The sequence below is a fragment of the Podarcis bocagei genome, assembly GCF_964188305.1.
Source record: "Podarcis bocagei genome assembly, chromosome: 3".
Classification (NCBI taxonomy): Eukaryota; Metazoa; Chordata; class Lepidosauria; order Squamata; family Lacertidae; genus Podarcis; species Podarcis bocagei.
Genome location: NC_138127.1, coordinates 87,340,313 through 87,361,183, shown reverse-complemented (window position 1 = coordinate 87,361,183; position 20,871 = coordinate 87,340,313). Strand labels below are relative to the sequence as shown.

Sequence of the window (20,871 nt, the reverse complement as noted above, 5' to 3'; positions counted from 1 at the left end):
AATCTCCATGGTTAGAAGATGTTAAGCAAAGGTTGGGCTGCCACCTATTGGAGATGATGTAGCAGTGGATTTCCTGCATTGGCAGGAAGTTGCTGTGGATGATCTTTGAGGTACTTTCCAACTTTATGATTCCATCTGTCAAGCCAGTGTGTTCCTGGACCATTTCAACCTTGTATTAAACCCACCTAAGGATACATTAGGGACATGGGTGGCGCTGTAGGTGAATTCACATAGCCTAGGGCTTGTCGATCAGAAGGTCGGCGGTTCAAATCCCCACAACAGGGTGAGCTCCCATTGCCAGTTCAAAAGCACGTCAAAGTGCAAGTAGATAAATAGGTCCCCCTCCAGCGGGGAGGTAAATGGCGTTTCCGTTCACTGCTCTGGTTCGCCAGAAGCGGCTTAGTCATGCTGGCCACATGACCCGGAAGCTGTATGCCGGCTCCCTCGGCTAATAAAGTGAGATGAGCGTCGCTACCCCAGAGTCGGTCACGACTGAACCTCATGGTCAGGGGTCCCTTTACCTTTACCTTAAGGATACATTGTGAAGGCTAGTCCTGATTCTTTCTGACTGCAGATGGGAAACTGAAGGTCTTAATGCTTCCCTGATTCAACACACCTTCAAACCTGATATATCATGGAGTAGGGTTATCGGTTTGCCTTTGTAGTCCTGGTTATTATATAATCCAACCTTCTTTTTATTTTTTAAATCATAGCTTCCATCAGGAATTATTGGATCTCACACCAGACATGAGTGAAGCACCTGGATGGTCATATCTAATTCTATCTGTTGTGCATGGACAGAATTGAAAGTTCCAACCAACAAATGTGAGGAAAGAAAGTACGAAAAGAGAAAACCCAAAGTGAAACACAGCAAAAGCTTTATTTGTGTGTGGAGGGCCTAGAGGCTGCTTTAAGCGCTGTCTCATGGGTAATGCTCATTGCAGAAATGTCTATCCCTGCAGCAGATGATATCATAGCGGTAAGCATTCTCATTATCAACATGGATGAGGCCACATGTCACATCTGTCTTCTTCCGGCAACCAAGTTTTCTCTCAAAAAGCTTCCCACCTGAAATGAAGAGTGAAGAAGAGGAAGGGGGGGTGAGGAGATTAAACATTAGTATTTTCTCCAGTAATCAACTTGATTTCACATGAAATGCTCAACCCCATTTGAAATCATTAGTTGCCCCTGGAATCAGTCAAACATATTCCCATTTTATAGATAGGACAATGGAAATAAAATCCACTGCTGATCAAAGATTATAATCCAGATCTCTGGAGTTTAAGGTCAACATAAATTCACTCTGGAATCCAAATTTTGGGCAGAGGTTTTCAACAAAATATATAAAATATTAAATGCCCCCTTTGAGCCTCCCTGCACCCTGCCCCTTTTGCAGATGTGGAAGAATCCTCCTTTGTCTTTTATATTTGTTAGTGATTTATATTTTAGTCTTGGCTTCTTCCCTCTCCAAATCAATATTGAAATATCTCTTTGCCCTTCTTTGAAGCATTGTTGATTACTGGAATTGACTGGAATAAAAATAACATTTTTGGTAATACATTCATTTTGATAACTGATATTCTTCCTATCAATGAAATATTCATTCTTCCCCAAATTTCTAAATTCCTTTTTATCTCTTTCGGTGTTTTTTCATAATTGTCTTTAACTATATTTATATTTTTGGCTGTTAGCCAATGTTCCTTTCTTCCATCAGCATCAGGGTCTCTTATTTAAGAACCTTAATTGCAATCTCAAATTCAAGTCAAGTTCACTTCTTAATTCTACTTCAGGTCAAGTTCAAATTCAAGATTTGAAAAGGTCAAAAGTGCAGATTGGTATTAAAAACACTTGTATAATCCTACTTCCTTCTCAAACATTAGCTGGCTCTAACTCCAAAGTAATCCACAAACTTTCCACTTGCATTGTCTCTCATGCTCGTAAGCAGCCACAGACAGGGGTAGACTTCCTTTTAATACTCCCCGCTGTAACTGAATTATTCAACCTAATTAAATTGGTAACTCCTCACCTTGAAGTTTGGTTTGAAGATTTCTTTGATAAGTAGCCGCTGTAAGGCTGGAAACAAAAGCTTCACTCCGCAGGGTTGTGTTGTCACCTAACTGACCAGCTTTTTCGCCACCGACCCCCCCCCCCCCCGGTTCTCCATACTATCCAGCACTGAGACAGAGAAAGGAGCCCACCGAATTACTGTTGCCAGTTGCAGAACCAGGGCTTTCTTGGGAGTTTGTGTCACTCTCATGCTTCCTCATGCAAGCCGGGAAGGGCTGAGCGATGGGCTCTGCGGGGTGGTGAATGCTTCCCTCTGTGAGGGAACATTCCCAGATCCGCTGAAAGAGGCGGTCATTAAACCGCTTCTTAAAAAACCATCTTTAGACCCGGCCAGTATGGCCAACTATCGCCCAGTCTCAAATCTTCCATTCTTGGGCAAGGTGATTGAGCGTGTGGTTGCTGAACAACTCCAGGCACACCTGGAGGATGCGGACCATTTGGATCCCTTCCAATCAGGGTTCAGGCCTCATCATGGGACTGAAACTGCCTTGGTCGCACTGGTTGATGATCTCTGGCGAGCTAGGGACAAAGGTGAGAGTTGTTTCCTAGTTCTGCTGGATCTCTCAGCGGCCTTTGATACAATCGACCATAACATCCTTCTGGACCATCTAGAGGGGTTGGGAGCTGGGGGCACTGTTATACAGTGGTTTCGCTCCTTCCTCCTGGGCCGTGTTCAGAAAGTGGTGGTGGGGGATGAGTGTTCAGACCCCTGGGCCCTCACTTGTGGGGTGCCTCAGGGTTCCGTCCTCTCCCCCATGCTTTTTAACATCTATATGAAGCCGCTGGGAGAGATCATCAGGGGGTTTGGACTGGGTGTCCATCAATATGCAGATGATACCCAGCTCTACCTCTCTTTCAAATCAGAACCAGTGAAGGCGGTGAAGGTCCTGTGTGAGTGCCTGGAGGCGGTTGGAGGATGGATAGTGGCTAATGGATTGAAGTTGAATCCTGACAAGACAGAAGTACTGTTTTTGGGGGACAGGGGGCGGGCTGGTGTGGAAGACTCCCTGGTCCTGAATAGGGTAACTGTGCCCCTGAAGGACCAGGTGCGTAGCCTGGGAGTCATTTTGGACTCACAGCTGTCCATGGAGGCGCAGGTCAATTTTGTATCCAGGGCAGCTGTCTACCAACTCCACCTGGTACGCAGGCTGAGACCCTACCTGCCCGCGGACTGTCTCGCCAGAGTGGTGCATGCTCTAGTTATCTCCCGCTTGGACTGCTGCAATGCGCTCTACGTGGGGCTACCTTTGAAGGTGACTCAGAAACTACAGCTAATCCAGAATGCGGCAGCTAGACTGGTGACTGGGAGCGGCCGCCGAGACCACATAACACCGGTCTTGAAAGACCTACATTGGCTCCCAGTATGTTTCCGAGCACAATTCAAAGTGCTGGTGTTGACCTTTAAAGCCCTAAACGGCCTCGGCCCAGTATACCTGAAGGAGCGTCTCCACCCCCATTGTTCTGCCCAGATGCTGAGGTCCAGTGCCGAGGGCCTTCTGGCGGTTCCCTCATTGCGAGAAGCAAAGCTACAGGGAACCAGGCAGAGCGCCTTTTCGGTAGTGGCGCCCGCCCTGTGGAACGCCCTCCCATCAGATGTCAAAACGATAAACAACTACCTGACATTCAGAAGACATCTTAAGGCAGCCCTGTTCAGGGAAGTTTTTAATGTATGATATTTTAGTGTTTTTTGGTTTCTATGGAAGCCGCCCAGAGTGGCTGGGGAAACCCAGCCAGATGGGCGGGGTACAAATAATAAATTATTATTATTATTATTCCTCTGACCCTCTGCAGAACCGAATCTGACAGTGCTCAGCAGGAGCTATCAGATCCCTGTCCTTCCACCATTACGTGGCTACTCAGAAGCTGGGATGTACATATTCAATATTCCTTCCAGGGTTCTCCAGCCAATGTTGGGAGCTTCTCAAACTCCTAACACAATACTTCTACAGAATATCCCACTTCCTTGAAACATTAAACCCAATGAAGATGTGGCTTAAAGAGAAAATGAGGAGTTTGGGTGAGGAGCAAAAAATCTAAAGAATGTATGAGTTTGGGATAGGTTTCTTACCTCTATAAATTATGAGGGCCACACAAGTTCCTTCTGGGCTAATCTTGCAGAAGTTTGGTCTACAGAGAGCTCCTGGTGCAACCGATTTGCAGTGACTACAATAACGAACAATTGCTCCTAAAAAGACAAGTATTGACTATTACAAGAACACCAAGCCAACATTGCACCAGGGTCAACAATGTATTCTTCACAGCCATTTGGTTTGCAGATCTTCATATGCTCAATGACAAAAAAAACCCCTCATGTTACTAGCAACAGAGATTTAATGCATGGGATATGTTGTATGCACAGCCTCTTCAAGATAATGTTGTCTTGTCTTCAGAACATCTAGCACATGATAATGGAACGAGGAATCTAAGTCCAGGAGGCATCTGGGGCGAGTTGAAAGTTGAATAGAGAAAGAAACAAGGAGAAACTATAAGTTAAGGTACAGTGAGTGGGTACACCACCACCACCATAACAACAACATTTATATGCCACTCTGGACAGCTCTTCCAAAAAGCTCACAGGGGCATACATGGTTTCCCTACTCCCCAATTAATCCCCACAACCACCCTTGAGATAGGTTAGACTGAGGGCCCAAGGTCAACCAGTGAGCTTCATGGCCAAGTAGGGATTTGAACCCTGATCTCCCAGGTCCAAGTCTGACACTCTAACCACTACACCACACTAGCTATGGAGAACCGGGGATGCTGAAGGTGCTATCCATCTCTAGCCAGCAATAGTCCTAGGACACTTATGTGCCTCCTCTCTTGTGAATGCCTGAGGAGGGCATTATGTGAAACGCTTCATACCACATTAGTGACATAAAAATATTTCTAACAGCCTTAGAAGAACTTACCTTCAGATGGAAGAGAAAGGATAGCACAGAATGCAAGGAACAGGATCTGAAACACTGTGGACATCTTCCTATCTGGAGGCTTCTGTGTGCCACAGCACAGCTGAAAGTTAGGAAAGAAGGAAGACTAGTCTCTGTTCATTTCGACAGGATGGGCAAGTTGTTCCCATTTATAGCTTGTATGCAGAAGTACCCGGAAGATGATTCTGTCTTTGAAGAAGCAAATGTAGGTGGAGATTTCTGGGCCATGAAATCACACTTTGACCCCTCATAGGCAGGACAAGAAAGATTGCAGTGAGATATCTATGTGGATGGGGCAGGGAGATGATCAGGTGCAAAAAGACCAGAGCTTCGTGGCATACTCAATAATCATCAATATTATTACTTCTGGCACAACAATAAATGAATGGTGGTTATAGTGTTTCTAATTTAATATAATAAATCTGTAGAAATGACTTGATTAAAACCAAAAACAAAGTCACAATTGCATGGCTAACTATTGCATGCCTATTTAAAAATATGTCCCACTGAGCAGAATGAGGCTCACCGCTCTGATAGTTATATATATTTCCACAACAATTTGTGATTTTAAGGGTATACAAAAACAATACTGTCTTGAACCATGGGTGCAGACCGTAACCATCATGGCTAGTAACCATGGATAGTTTTATCTTCCATCCAAATGTTCAATCCTCATTTCAACCCATCCTGGTTAGTTACCATCAATACTCTCTGTGGGAGAAAGTTCCCCCTTATGCATGTCATTGAGGCAGTGCTGCTATTAATTTTCAAGGGATGAAAGCATCGCCCCTGAAAAATCAGCTTGGAGAAAAACAGCCCCTACCCACCAGTGACCCTTTGGACAACAGGGCCCTTGCTGGCGGGTCATGGCGGTGGGTGGCTCTTTGCACACCTGTCAGTCGCCTCAGCAACATTACTCATCATGGCTGTTTTTGAGGGCTGCAAGTTCCTTCCCCTGTATGCAAGTCTAGTCTATATGTTTCTTCCAGAGTTCTAAATTTCAAGAGTAAAGAATGATCCTCACTGCTGAACCTGGGCAAAGTCAGCATTCGCTGCATAGTGATTGGGGAAGGAGGCACAGAAATGGCCCCATATTGGCTTTCTGCTCATGATGCCCCTTCACAGCAGCTGCATAGAAAGAGGGCTCTTGTCCTTCTGCCATTTCATATTCCCACTCCCATCCTCATTAAGGTCCTGTCAATTACTAGTGTACTCTTTTGTGATTCAGCAGCATCTCTCCATGTTCCCTTCATGAAGGCAGGTTGTTCTCCAGGATACTTGCGGGGGAGGGTTTTTTAAAAACATAAAGCCCACCTTCTTAAACTGCTAGTAGATCTGGGACAGGGAGCTCCCTTAACCACTACTGGACTCATTGATCTTTCAAAGCTTGTTGGGGGAGTCAGGGGTGTAGTGTACTTTCCAGGCACATTTTCAAAGGTTTGGGGCAGGGATAAACAGGAAGTGGTTGGAACAACAGATCTGATGGATGGATCACCTAGTCCCCACTTTGGAAATCAGGGTACCCACACTGAATCAGAAGGTTTGAGTTGGCAATTTAGGAGCAGTAACATATGAAATTGCTTTGATTTTTTTGCCAGGCCGTATTATTTGAAATGAAAAGTTTGTTTTTGCAATAAATCCTACTTTTTAATCATGACAGTATGCTTTTATAAACATACTAACAAAGCTATAAAAAACCCATAAAATATATTCCAAACATTACTAACACATTTTTTTCCATTTGATTTATTGTTCGTAATTGCATTTGTACAACAGAAAAAAATTGTATTCATTGTTATCAGTAAATCAATATCATCAAAAATCACAAAACGTACAAATATTCTAACAATAAATGTTCTTCATAGTTGTTGTTGCTTGCTGGTTGACAGCAACTATTTTTAAAATATCTCTTGAAGGGTTCCCAGTTTGAAATGAACTGCTGCTTAAGCTTATCTTCAATTTTTCAGAAAGGTTAGCTAGCTCAGCATAGTCTACAAGCTACAATACCAATTTGGATCTAGTGGGGATTTTGTCGCTTTTCTACTGTGTGGCTATAAGTACCCTCGCAGCAACGGTGGCATATAAAAAAAACTTTTCTTACATTTCTAGGAATGTCTGGGCCTGTGATACTGAGTAGGAATGATTCTGAATTTTTAAGGAAGGTTACATTTAGCATTTTTTAAATCTCAAGCTAGATATCATTGCAAAAGTCTTTGATCTTTTTACATACCCACCACATATGAAACATAGTGCCGCCTGGTTTTCCGCATCTCCAGCACGTATTTGGGATGCTTTTGTACATTTTGGAAAGCTTATAAGGGGTCAAGTACATTTTTTGGAAGTTCTCCCTTAAGGTAACATGCCGCAAATCTCCAATTTACTTTCTATAGATTTTCCCATTGACACATCTCTATATTGTGACCAAGGTCTTGGGCCCATTTAGCTGATTTAACCTCCTCCTCCTTGACTTCCCAGTCAAAGAGGAATTGGTATGTTTTGGAAAGAGTTTTGGTTTTTTAATTTATTAAGTCTGTTTCAAATCTTGAGGTCTCTGTCACGAATCCTTTTTTCTTGTCAATTTTAAATGTTTCAAGTAGTTTATAATACTAAAACCAGTCAGATACCTGTTCTCTCACTTCTTCAAAACTCTTTAGTTTTAATTGATTCCCTTCTTCTTTTAATACTGTTTGGTATACAGGCCAATTTCCATTTGTATTTTTCCTTTTTACCAAAGTGCCTCGGGTGGTGAAATCCATGATGGCACTTTGGGTTTGAGGAGGTCTTTATATTTTCCCCAGAAGGTATATAGAGATTTTCTAATGATTTGGTTCAAAAAGTTTTTGTGCGCTTTGACTTTCCCATATCCCAGGTATGCATGCCAACCATACATGTTTTAATACCTTTCTAGGTCTGGGTTTTTAAGTGAGCACCATTCATTTGACCAGGTGAGACAGGCCACTGCATAGTACAATCTTAGGTCCAGCAGGGAAAAGCCTCCTCTATTCTTGATGTCAATTAGGATTTGATGTTTAATTCTAGGTCTTTTCCCCTGCCAAATAAATTTAGAAATAAATCTTTGCCACGCCTTGAGGTGGTCTGTTCCACCTAGTATTGAAATTGATTGAAATAGGAAGAGTAGTTTAGGGAACACGTTCATTTTTATTAACACATATATTCTGTTCCCCAGAAGCTTATAAAGGGTACTATTATATCTGTCTTTAAGCTTTTTAAAGACTACAGATATCAGAAAGAATTTGACTGTCTTTTCTTTCTACTTTGCCTTATGTATTTCTCCAAATAATGTGAAATAATGTGATCTTTTTTATGCCTGTTGTCTTTGTCCATGGAGTTTTCTTGGCAGGGATACTGGAGTGGCTTGCCGGTTCCTGCTCCAGGTGGATCACGTTTAGTCAAACTCTCCACTATGACCTGTTCATCTTGGGTGGCCCTGCACAGCATAGCTCATAGCTTCTCTGAGTTATTCAAGCCCCTTTGCCATGGCAAGGCAGTGATCCATGAAGGGACATCACCTTGCCAACAAAGGTCCATATAGTTAAAGCTATGGTTTTCCCAGTAGTGATGTATGGAAATGAGAGCTGGACCATAAAGAAGGCTGATCGCCAAAGAATTGATGCTTTTGAATTATGATGTTGGAGGAGACTCTTGAGAGTCCCATGGACTGCAAGAAGATCAAACCTCTCCATTCTTAAGGAAATCAACCCTGAGTGCTCACTGGAAGGACAGATTGTGAAGCTGAGGCTCCAATACTTTGACCACCTCATGAGAAGAGAAGACTCCCTGGAAAAGACCCTGATGCTGGGAAAGATGGAGGGCACAAGGAGAAGGGGACGACAGAGGACGAGATAGTTGGACAGTGTTCTCGAAGCTACCAGCATGAGTTTGACCAAACTGCGGGAGGCAGTGGAAGACAGCAGTGCCTGGCATGCTCTGGTCCTTGGGGTCACAAAGAGTTGGACACAACTAAATGACTAAACAACAACAACAACAACAACAACAACAAATGTGATAATGTGCTTTATTATTCCAGTGTAAAACAAATAAATTCCATTTTCTAATAAACACCATCTTTTTGTATGCCGTCTCTGACTCTTAACAAAGTAAGTTTATTTCATCATGTTAGCTAGCCATTTCCCAAACTTTATTGATTGAGTTGCAAATCAATAGGTAGTGGTATGAGTTTTCTTTTCTGACAAAGCACAATTTTCGCTGTGGTTGACAAATAGACTGTCATTTCCAGACCCTGCATTTAGACATGGGGGTTATTGCATTTGTTTTTTCTTGTTATAATGCTAGTGCTTCTGCCCCAGTTTCTAATGTTCTTCATTACCTGTTGTGTTATGAAACTTTGGCTTTGTGATTGCTTCTATTCTCCCATCCCCATAACATAAAAATGCTAAGAAAAAGATGTGAGCTGGGATGCCACTCCAAATTTCATCACTTTACTCATTTGATTTTCTAGATTAATGGAGTACAAATGCTTCCTTCTCCCCCTAGAAGCAATTAACATAGAGGTAATCACTTCCATTAGATTGTGACTGCAACAGGATTGTGGTGCAACAGGATTTAAAATGTGTGGTATAGACATCATTTTGATGTCAGTCAGTGCTTAGATTTTCCTGGTTCTTTTGGAGACACAGGTGGTCGTTGGAGCACAGAGTGGATTATTCAACTACAGTGGTACCTCAGGCTACATACGCTTCAGGTTACATATGTTTCAGGTTGCAGACTCCGCTAACCCAGAAATAGTGCTTCAGATTAAGAACTTTGCTTCAGGATGAGAACAGGAATTGTGCTCTGGTGCTGCAGCAGCAGGAGGGGGCCTCATTAGCTTCGGGTTAAGAACAGAAGTGGTGCTTCAGGTTAAGAACAGTTTCAGGTTAAGTACGGACCTCCGGAATGAATTAAGTACTTAACCTGAGGTACCACTGTACAGCATATTGTGTTGGACTCCCGTCAGTCCAATCAGTTTGCTAAGGAAGAGCTTCTTTTACAGACTTTTACTTATTCTTAACATACAGAGATATAAACCGGAACCCACATCAAATGCTACTAAACCAGATCAGGCAAGTATCAGACAGGAGACCTTGTAGGACCTCAGCACATGGCTGCTTACCCCATTCCTGGGTGGTTACAGCCCCTCATGTTTGGCCGCCATCCATGCTGGCCAGGGCATGTGTGTCCAGCTGACAGTTTGGGGAATTTCCCCAACTGGCTTGGCTGCAGAGCAGGCTTGCCCGCCAGAAAGCTACACTTAAACAGGCCAATCAGAGGCCTTCCCATTAGGCAGTGCCTTGCTGGCTGATTGGGGTTGGCTGCTTGTCTGCTTGGTCAACCAGCAATGCACAAAAACTGACTGCGCCTGACTCCCTCAGATTCATAGGGAAAAGAGCAAACCCTCCCTTCATCCCTTATCATTAAGTGTTTATTACATTCTAGGTCATGGAACCATAGAATTGTAGTGTTGGAAGAGACAAAAAGTCTCGTCTAGTCCAGCCCCCTGCAATGCAGGAATCTCAGCTAAAGCATCCATGACAGACGGCCATCCAGCCTCTGCTTAAAAACCTCCAAGGAAGGAGAGTCCACAGTCTCCCAAGGGAGACTGTTCCGCTATTGAACACTGTCATTCTTTATCGTGTATTCTAAAACGTGTTTTCCTTTCTAGGTTGTAGGTTTAACCATCTTTTATTCCCTAGGTTTTCTTTTAATTAACCATGTCTTGATTCCTTGGATTTCCTGGCCTTGCTGTGGTTGCCAATGGTTGCCATATTCGGAGCTGGAAAGGAATTTGTCTGAGGACAAATTGGCCCATCTGGAGGTTTTGCCTTCACCATAGCAAAACGTCACAATTTTTGGCAGTTAAAGCGTTGAGTGGAATTCTAGTCTTCAAATATTGAGGTAAAGTGGTGCATTATCCTGTCCTCAACCAGCAGCGTATTCAGGGTACCCCGTTAGAGGGTCTCAGTGGAGGTCTCTGTCCAGAAGCCAAGTGTGGGGCAGATGGGCCATAGAGCTTCCAGCAGCTGCTTTAGGACAGCCGCCTCAGTGGATCAATGTCTTAGGGAGGCCATAATTCTTTTCACAACCCTGAAAAAGTTTCATCTCTCCAGCAGAAGGCTGGAACAGTAATACACCTAATGCCTGAGCCAAAATTCCACCTACATCAGTTAAGTGGTGGCCATTTTCTAATCCAGAACATTTTTTGCTTGAGTTTACTTTATCACACCTTACATGGAGCCACTGCCAAGAGAAGGGTGGCACGACGACTGGAACTGCAAATGCTGAGCTAAAGCAACCAGCAGTCTGACTCAGTACAAGACAGCTCCCTGTGTTCCTATTCCAAATAATCTAAAATCCCCCTACCTCCAAATGACGATGTCTTTGCCTATGGAGTGGCAACAATGGGACAGAGGAATTTCAGCTCTGCTTGCAAAGCTTTCCTTTTCAGTTTCAGACAAAAGCTTGGAAAAGGATATTTCACTTCAACACTGAGCTATCATAATGAAGTAGGACTTTGGCATTTACCCTGCAGTTCACACACACACTGTGGCATGATTAGTACCTTTAATACAGACAGCACACCATGTAACAGGTAGGTCTATAACAGGTAGGTCTTGTCGATGTTCCAATCTGCTTGACTCTCACAACTGCTTCCAAGGAATGACTCAAAATACAATGCAATATGATAATAAAAAATATTATTAGCCGTGGTAGTAGTACTATCAATGGTTAGAAGCTTTATTACTTTCCGTTCCTGTTCCGCTTTGTGCTTTCCTATGCTTTCTTATGGTTTTCAAATGTTCTCCTTGTTTCCCGTCCTCCCCTGCGGAATGAAAAGGACATGTGTAGCCCCTGCTATGTCATTCTGTTTGTTACTTCAGAAAAGAGGGGGATGGCTTTTGATTTATACTCAACGAGGAATTTAACAAGGTTTTTCCTATGCCCACCCTCCTTGACAGAGGCTGAATGGACTTTATTTAAAATTATTCCTGGACTGCTATTGGGGGAATGCAGTGGGGGAATAAAGAATGAACTGCTGCCAAACAGATGTGGTAAAGCAGTTGAATTTGAGAAAAGATATTGCTTTTAACTGTGTGCCGAGGAAGAGCCCTAGAGCAGAATTTTAATGGCGTAGTTTGGATATGCACTTAGTGAGTTATTTATGGTTGCAGCTTGTATACTAGTCTGTAAACAGTGGAAGGAATGGAATGTGACCTTGTACCATGCAGATAAACACTGCAAAAAACTGAACAACGGAAGATAGTACCGTATTGGCCCGAATATAAGCTTCACCCACATATAAGCCTCACCTTTAAAATTAAAGGTACACTTTATCACATGTGGTGGGATTGTAAGATTATTTTTTAAAAAAGGAAAATGATATATAATGAATTGGGGGGAAAAAATGTTTAAAATAACCTTTGTGGAAAAACCAGAAGCCTTTTTGTTAGGTATTCTAGGACAAGAAATGCCGAAGAAAAATAGGACATTTTTCATGTATGCTACTACGGCAGCAAGAATACTAATAGAACAAAATTGGAAGATTGGAGAAATACCATATAAAGAACAATGACAAGAAAAATTGATGAACTATGCAGAACTGGCAAAATTACGGACAAACTGTGTGAAAAGGACATTAGTGACTTTGGAAAAGAATGGGAACCCTTTACAACATACTTGCAGAAAAAAACATGGACTCCTTGGCAGGATTTAAATAAACATTTACAATTTTATTTACAGAGAACAAGAAATATAATTAGTGATAACAGAACATTATGTATAAACAGCAGAATGTAACTGTAATAAATGTAGGGGTTACTCGTGCGCAAGTTGGTGCCACTCCTGGCTAGTTTGCCTTGTTAAACCTTTTCTGTCTGGACAGCCCTACACTTCGTGGCTGTTCAGTCACTAGCAGAATCCATCAGTGGGCATTTCTTAAACCTTTTCCAGCATAAAAGTTGTTTGACTCCAGGTCTCCACCTACTCTCCCTGCGCGGAAGTCTTCTGCGCAGGGAGGGCGTGGGTAGCGGAGGACACGTGCTCTCCTCGCTGATCTCCGGCGAGGAGTCCTGGAGCCCCCTCGCCGATTCCCCCATCTGCCCCCCTTTATCCCTGGTGTTACGCTGATTTCCTTCCCCAGCTGGTGAGCAGCCTCTCCCCCTGTTGGGCCCTTCTCCAGCATCGTTTGAGAGCCTCGCCTCCGCCTCTGGCTCCGATGTCAGTTCCCTGACAGTAACATTTGGTGTAACAAACCAGAAATGGAAGTTGGGGGAAGTCAACAGGGAGGGGAAAAACTAGGAAATGGATGTTAAATGATGATATTGAATAATTGTTATGAGAACAGAAAATTAATAAAATTATTTTAAAAAAACAATAATAAATAAAATTCAAGGAGGAAAAATTGGGTTACAGGCTGAAAATCATTGCAGTTGGTAGAATTTTAACTCCAAGCCAATAAGCCTTTGCAAGTTCACAAAAGATATTATACAATCACTAAAATCACAAATTGCTATTCAGTTGCTACAATTCTGCAGGCACTCACAACCATAAATGGCAAATGAACAGTCTCAAGCTCACAAATTGGCAATAAAACATATTTTTTGTTCCGTTTTACCATATATCTGTTTCAGCAGCAATATCATAAAAGTCATTTTTTGTAAGGTCACAAATTTAAGCCACACTTTAACTTTTCACTTTCGGAATTTGGAAAAAGAGTGAGGCTTATATTCAGGCCAATATGGTAATTAATTCTCCCAACACACTAGGTCTGGAACAACCATATATATGGTGCCTCGGGGTTCCCTCCTCTCCCCAATGCTTTTTAACATCTACATTCAGCAACTGGGAGAGATAATCAGGGAGCTTGGGCTGGGTGTTCATCAGTATGCAGATGATACCCAGCTCTACCTCTCTTTCAAATCAGAACCAGTGAAGGTGGTGAAGGTCCTGTGTCAGTGCCTGGAGGATGGATGGTAGCTAATGGATTGAGGTTGAATTCTGAGAAGACAGAAGTACTGTTTTGGGGGGACAGGGGTGAGCAGGTGTGGGGGGCTCCCTGGTCCTGAATGGGGCAACTGTGCCCCTCAAGGAGCAGGTGCACAGCCTGGGAGTCATTTTGGACTCACCGCTGTCCATGGAGGTGCAGGTCAATTCTGTGTCCAGGGCAGCTGTCTACCAGCTCCATCTGGTATGGAGGCTGAGACCCTACCTGCCTGCGGACTGTCTCGCATGAGTGGTGCATGCTCTGGTTATCTCCCACTTGGACTACTGCAATGTGCTGTACGTAGAGCTACCTTTGAAGGTGACCTGAAAACTACAACTAATTCAGAATGCAGCAGCTAGACTGGTGACTGGCAGTGGCCACCAAGACCACGTAACACTGGTCTTGAAAGTCCTAGACTGAGCATGGTATGGGTGCTCATCAATGGTTCCTCTTCATCCTGGAGAAGAGTGACTAGTGGGGTGCCACAGGGTTCTGTCTTGGGCCCGGTCTTATTCAACATCTTTATCAACAACTTGGATGATGGACTCAAGGGCATCCTGATCAAATTTGCAGATGACACCAAACTGGGAGGGGTGGCTAACACCCCAGAGGACAGGATCACACTTCAAAACGACCTTGACAGATTAGAGAACTGGGCAAAAACAAACAAGATGAATTTTAACAGGGAGAAATGTAAAGCATTGCACTTGGGCAAAAAAAAATGAGAGGCACAAATACAAGATGGGTGACACCTGGCTTGAGAGCAGTACATGTGAAAAGGATCTAGGAGTCTTGGTTGACCACAAACTTGACATGAGCCAACAGTGTGACGCGGCAGCTAAAAAAGCCAATGCAAGTCTGGGCTGCATCAATAGGAGTATAGCATCTAGATCAAGGGAAGTAATAGTGCCACTGTATTCTGCTCTGGTCAGACCACACCTGGAGTACTGTGTCCAGTTCTGGGCACCACAATTCAAGAAGGACACTGACAAACTGGAACGTGTCCAGAGGAGGGCAACCAAAATGGTCAAAGGCCTGGAAACGATGCCTTATGAGGAACAGATAAGGGAGCTGGGCATGTTTAGCCTGGAGAAGAGGAGGTTAAGGGGTGATATGATAGCCATGTTCAAATATATAAAAGGATGTCACATAGAGGAGGGAGAAAGGTTGTTTTCTGCTGCTCCAGAGAAGCGGACACGGAGCAATGGATCCAAACTACAAGAAAGAAGATTCCACCTAAACATTAGGAAGAACTTCCTGACAGTAAGAGCTGTTCGACAGTGGAATTTGCTGCCAAGGAGTGTGGTGGAGTCTCCTACTTTGGAGGTCTTTAAGCAGAGGCTTGACAACCATATGTCAGGAGGGCAGGGGGTTGGACTCGATGGCACTTGTAGTCTCTTCCAACACTATGATTCTATGATTCTAAGCTTAGGACATATGAAGAAGTAGAGAATTTACTGACAGGGTGGCTACAGTACCACCGAATCAATGAGATATTAAAAGAAGATAAAAAGAGGTTGGGATTTGAAGACAAGAAATCAAAATTTCATATTGACATTATAGAAGGTAACAACAAATTATTGTCTAAAATGTATGACTTACTATTGGATTGGCTAGTTTTTCTGTGCACTAATTATTATCAGCTTTCAGAAACAAAGATGGGGTCTTTTGCACTGCTGCTCTGCAATGCCCTCCATGCTAAAATATGAGAGCCTCATCAAACACAACTCTGTATATGAAATGAGGGCACACAGAGTTGTGCTTGATGGGGTCCTACTCTCTGTATGCCTTTGTTGTTTGAAATATGAGAACCCCCATCCCTATTGGCATTCCACCAGCTCTTGAAAACTCATCTGTTTAGGCAAGCATGCCCCTACATTTGAATTCCTTTCCCCATCTGTTTCTATTGCATTTTGGATTGCATTTTTAATTGTAGATTTTTAAATGATTGATGTGATTGTGGATTTTAAATACAGGTGTTTTTAATGTTTTGATGGTATTGTTTGATTGTGTGTTTTAATTATGGGTGGATTTTGGCATTTATTTTATGCTTACAAAGCCCTTAGAAGCCATTTTGACATGTAAGTCATCTTAAATGTAGGAGTGTCTCCACCCCCATCGTTCAGCCTGGACACTGAGGTCCAGCACCAAGGGCCTTCTGGCGGTTCCCTGACTGTGAGAGTGAACCAAGCAGAGGGCCTTTTTGGTAGTGGCACCCGCCCTGTGGAACGCCCTCCCATCAGATGTCAAGGAAAGAAACAACTATCTGACTTTAAGAAGACACCTGAAGGCATCTGAAGGGAAGTTTTTAATGTCTGATGTTTTATCACTTAATGCGTCGGTGGGCAACCATTCTTCAGGTTTCTTTCAGCCCCTGGCTACAGATGATCATTGCAGAAGTCTTTGTCATCACAGCACTTGTTTTCAAATTTTTTACTCATAGACAAATGGTCAGTCATGCCACATATCGATGATGACAGAGTCATGCAGCCTCGTATTCTCTGTATCATCACACCATCTATGATAGAGGTATCAGGTAGAATGAATGGAGAGAAAGGAACAAACAGAGAAGACATTTATGCCTATGCTTATTTGCTTAGAAATGCATGTGTCACCCACTGGCTAAAGATGCCAGGTAAAAAAATTATTTCCCTATGACTCATTAAAAACTATCTAACTTATTATCATTAATAATCATTATTACTATTAACAACATACAAGTAACAGCAAGTAAAACTCCTTGAAGCAAAACAGCACAGCATAGGGCATTCTACTGCAGGGAGGCACTGGCTTTACAAGGAGGAAATAAAATGGAGAGCCAGTGCGGCGTAATGTTTGGTGTGTCAGACTATGACCCAGGGGGCTAAGGTCCAAACTGCCATTCAAGGCATGAAGCTCCCAGGGTGACCATGGGCCAGTCACTGTCTCTCAACCCAATCTACCTCACAGGGCTGTTGAGAGGATGAAATGGGGTGAGGAGATCCATGAATACCACAGGGAGGTCCCTGGAGTGACAGGTAAGGGACAAAAAAAAAATTCCAGGAAAGAAAGAGAACTGTAAAAATGTTGAACTTCTGCAGCATGTAAACTGTAAAAACGTTGAATTTCTGCAACAATGAACTTTTCATGGCCGACACTGTTCTCATGTTTGCCATGTTAATGGTCTCTAATGATACTATATAGTCCCTAGAAACACTGGTTGAGGAAGGGGTGCGTGGTGGGTGCAAGCTGCCCCGGGTGTCACCCCTGGGGCAGGTCACATCTCTGTGGCACCCTTGGGAAACGCACTGCAGTGCCCCCGTGGGTGGTTCACCCCACCCCATGGGTGCACAAGCAAGAGCTCCATTCTAGGTGCTCAAGCAGCTAGCTCCACCTCTGCTTAGAAAGACATTTCTATGATGCATTTTCCCTCCCATCATAATTATATCCAAAGAAGAAATGTAAATTTCTTACCTGAGAATACTTGTGTGCTACGGCATGTACTAATTCCAGGCTCGGCATAGCACGTTTTGGGAACTGTACATTCTCTCCTTCAGGGCTCAGTCATGCAAAATCGGCATAGCAGGGCACCTACTTCAAAAGAAAAATCCTTATAGTTTGCAAGATGCCAAGTGATAAGGAATGTGTAATCTATGCAGAAGAACCTAAGAAGAGTCATGCTGGATCAGGCCAGTGGCCCATTCAGACCAACTTCCTGGTTTCACAGTGGCCAACCCTATGGGAAGTCTACAAATAGGAACTGAGCACAACAGCATTTTTCTCACTTGAGATTACCAACAACTGGTGCCCAGAGGTGTATTGCTTCCATTTGGAAAACTATGTCCCAGTATTGTGGAAAAGAACTTACCGTATTTTTTGCTCCATAACACTCACTTTTTTCCTCCTAGAAAGTAAGGGGAAATGTCTGTGCGTGTTATGGAGGGAATGCCTATGGGTGGTGGTGGGGATCTGCTGCAGTCGTGAGCAGAGGATCCATGGTTCCCCTTCCTTCCCTCCTCCGTGGCTCGCTTTGAAACAGTAAAGCGGGAGAAGAGCCACTGAGTGAGGAGAAGAGAGGGACAGAGAGCCTGGTTACAAAGCACGGATCCACATAGATCCTCAGGATTTTTGCACTGGGTCACCCCAAATTCACCATCAGATCACATAGCATGTCCATGGCTACAGCCTGCACCCAAAAAATCACGCACCCACTGTTGCCTGGGGCCGCAGTGGTGCAAAAACGTGGTTACAAAGCATGGATCCACATGGATCCTCAGGATTTTTGCATTGGGCTACCCAAAACTCACTGTCAGATCACATGTCTGTGGCCACAGCATGAACCACAAAAATCATACATCCACTGTTTCGTTTAGAATATTTTTTTTCTTCTTTTCCTCCTCTAAAAACTATGTGCGTGTTATGGTTGGATGCGTGTTATAGAGCGAAAAATACGGTACCTCCAGGAGGAAGGCAGAGGCTAACACAGATAACAAGGAGCAGCATTTGAACCATGAGGGATATCTTGCTGTTGCCACAGCAGAGCTCTTGGTTACAGAGGAGGCAATGGTGATCTCCACTCACTTCTACTGGGGCGGACAAGCAGCTTCCTTTTATCCATTTGATGATGTGCTTGTCCAGATACGCTTAAGTGCATTCCATCCCTATCAGAGACAGAGGGTCCCATGGGCAATAGCTTGCAAAATAATAATTGCACATTGTAATGATCACATTCCAGTGAGCATGAAGCCATCAACATATGTACAGATCAGGGATTAAGATTGTAGTCACCATTTGCAAACCCAGGAAGGTAGGAAGTATTTAAGCAAATAGCTTCAGTAGCCTATGCAATTCCATAGAAGGAATCAAAAACAGCTAGCGAGGCCAACTTTGAAACACCTGTGGTTGCAGAATGGGTTTTTCCTATGGTCAGATCTATGCCAAACATTGACAGCACTCTTATACTACTTTGTATACTGGAAACTGTAGTTAAGAGTGCTGGGAATTGTAGCACTGTGAGGTCAGCACCCTTAAGAAACTACAGTTCTTGGGGTTCCTTGGGGTAGGAGTTCTTTAAATCTATGTTATTTGTTATTGTTTCATTTATGAATTGCTTCCCATGAGGCATCCCATGGAGATTTACCATTGCTAATTGCTTCATTTTGCAATGTCAAGAGGGTAGACCAAACAATACCAGACTACACTGGTTGGGATATCAGAGAACATTCAATTTCCCAAATTGGCATGGGGATTCCTGGCGATAAGGTAGGGGTTTTGTTCTATAATTGGATACCATTGAACGCCATTTTAAATCAAGATGGTGAGCTGAACCTTCCAAAACTGCTCTGATTGTAATACAATCTGATATGAAACTAATGTTGGGTTAGCGCTAAGGGTAAGAGAAATATGAAACTGAGTAGAGTTAGAAGGAACTACATGGATCATCTGGTGCAACTGCCTGCAGTGCACGAATCTTTTGCCCAATTTGGAGCTTGCATCCATGACCCTGAGATTAAGATTAAGAACTCCATGTTCTACCAACTGAGCCAGCAGAGTCAATAGGTCTCTCACCATGGGTTATTGCTCCTGTGGCAATGTGTGTCCCCACCATAGAGGGTTTAAAAAGCCCTTGTTAAATGTTAGCCCTGCTCGCAATTGACTTTAGGGACCAGATTCTGGTTGGTAGTTCCCTGGCAGTGGCGTAGCGTGGGTTGTCAGCACCCGGGGCAAGGCAAGTAATTTGCGCCCCCTAACCTGTGGATTTTAGCACTCAAGTGCGAGCGCGCCCTCGGATTTTTCCGGTAACACTTGACTTTATAGAATCGTAGAGTCGGAAGGGACCCGATGGTCATCTAGTCCAACCCCCTGTGGTGGTGATGATGATGATGATGATACATTTTATTTATACCCTGCCCTCCCCAGCCAGAGCCGGGCTCAGGGCGGCTAACACTGGTAAAATTACAATAGAAACATAATGGGGGGAGGGACCAATTTAAAATACAGGTTAAAATGCAATTTGAAAAGCAGCCTCATTTTAAAAGTAGCCCACAAATCAAAACTGTAAGGGGAGGGAAGACATAAGGGTCCCACTGAGTCCAAACCAAAGGCCAGGTGGAACAGCTCTGTCTTGCAGGCCCTGAGGAAAGATGCAGGACCACGCAGCTGTCCCGTGCGGGGATCGAACCTGCAACCTTGACATCCCTATTTCCATAGGGTTCAGGTTTCCGAGTGGCTAGGGAAACCAAGCTGGATGGGGAGGGGAAGCCACAAACATGAGTCTGACCAAACTGTGGGAAGCAGTGGAAGACAGGAGTGCTTGGCGTGCTCTGGTCCAGGGGGTCAGGAAGAGTCAGACACGACTAAATGACTAAACAACAACAACAACAACAATAATAATAATAATGTATGAAGTTACATTGAAAGACCTACATTGGCTCCCTGTACGTTTCTGAGCACAATTCAAAGTGTTGGTGTTGACCTTTAAAGCCCTAAACGGCCTCAGCCCAGTAGACCTGAAGGAGCGTCTCCACCCCCATCATTCTGCCTGGACACTGAGGTCCAGCGCCGAGGGCCTTCTGGCGGTTCCCTCCCTGCAAGAAGTGAGGTTACAGGGAAGCAGGCAGAGGGCCTTCTCAGTAGTGGCACCTGCCCTGTGGAACGCCCTCCCACCAGATGTCAAAGAGAAGAACAACTACCAGACTTTTAGAAGACATCCGAAGGCAGCCCTGTTTAGGGAAGCTTTTAATGTTTGACGTATTAATATTTTTTTGGAAGCCGCCCAGAGTGGCTGGGGAAGCCCAGCCAGATGGGGAGGGTATAAATAATTTATTTTTATTTTTATTTGACACCCCCCAAGCCAAGGAGATAAGTAACTCTACAACTTCAGAAGTCATCTGAAGG

The 20,871-nt window shown here is 43.7% G+C and overlaps 1 protein-coding gene across 1 annotated transcript; it reads right to left on the bottom strand.

The window, feature by feature from the left end:
* Window positions 1-867: 867 nt before the first annotated feature.
* Window positions 868-5,135, bottom strand: LOC308582708 (uncharacterized protein). The gene is made up of 3 exons (XM_081186158.1): window positions 4,977-5,135; window positions 4,136-4,252; window positions 868-1,068 (listed from the first exon to the last, which is right to left on the bottom strand). The coding sequence occupies exons 1-3, from the start codon at window positions 5,038-5,040 to the stop codon at window positions 923-925; spliced, it is 327 nt and encodes a 108-aa protein (XP_081042284.1). The 5' UTR covers window positions 5,041-5,135; the 3' UTR covers window positions 868-922.
* Window positions 5,136-20,871: the final 15,736 nt, after the last annotated feature.

What these genes read in the sequence shown, in the direction of transcription:
- LOC308582708 (XM_081186158.1), bottom strand. Translation starts at nt 5,040, where the DNA reads ATGTCCACAGTGTTTCAGATCCTGTTCCTTGCATTCTGTGCTATCCTT. An exon ending in CCTTTCTCTTCCATCTGAAG is followed by an intron (nt 4,253 to 4,976) that starts GTAAGTTCTTCT and finishes TTGTCTTTTTAG; the next exon opens with GAGCAATTGTTCGTTATTGT. An exon ending in GGCCCTCATAATTTATAGAG is followed by an intron (nt 1,069 to 4,135) that starts GTAAGAAACCTA and finishes TCTTCATTTCAG; the next exon opens with GTGGGAAGCTTTTTGAGAGA.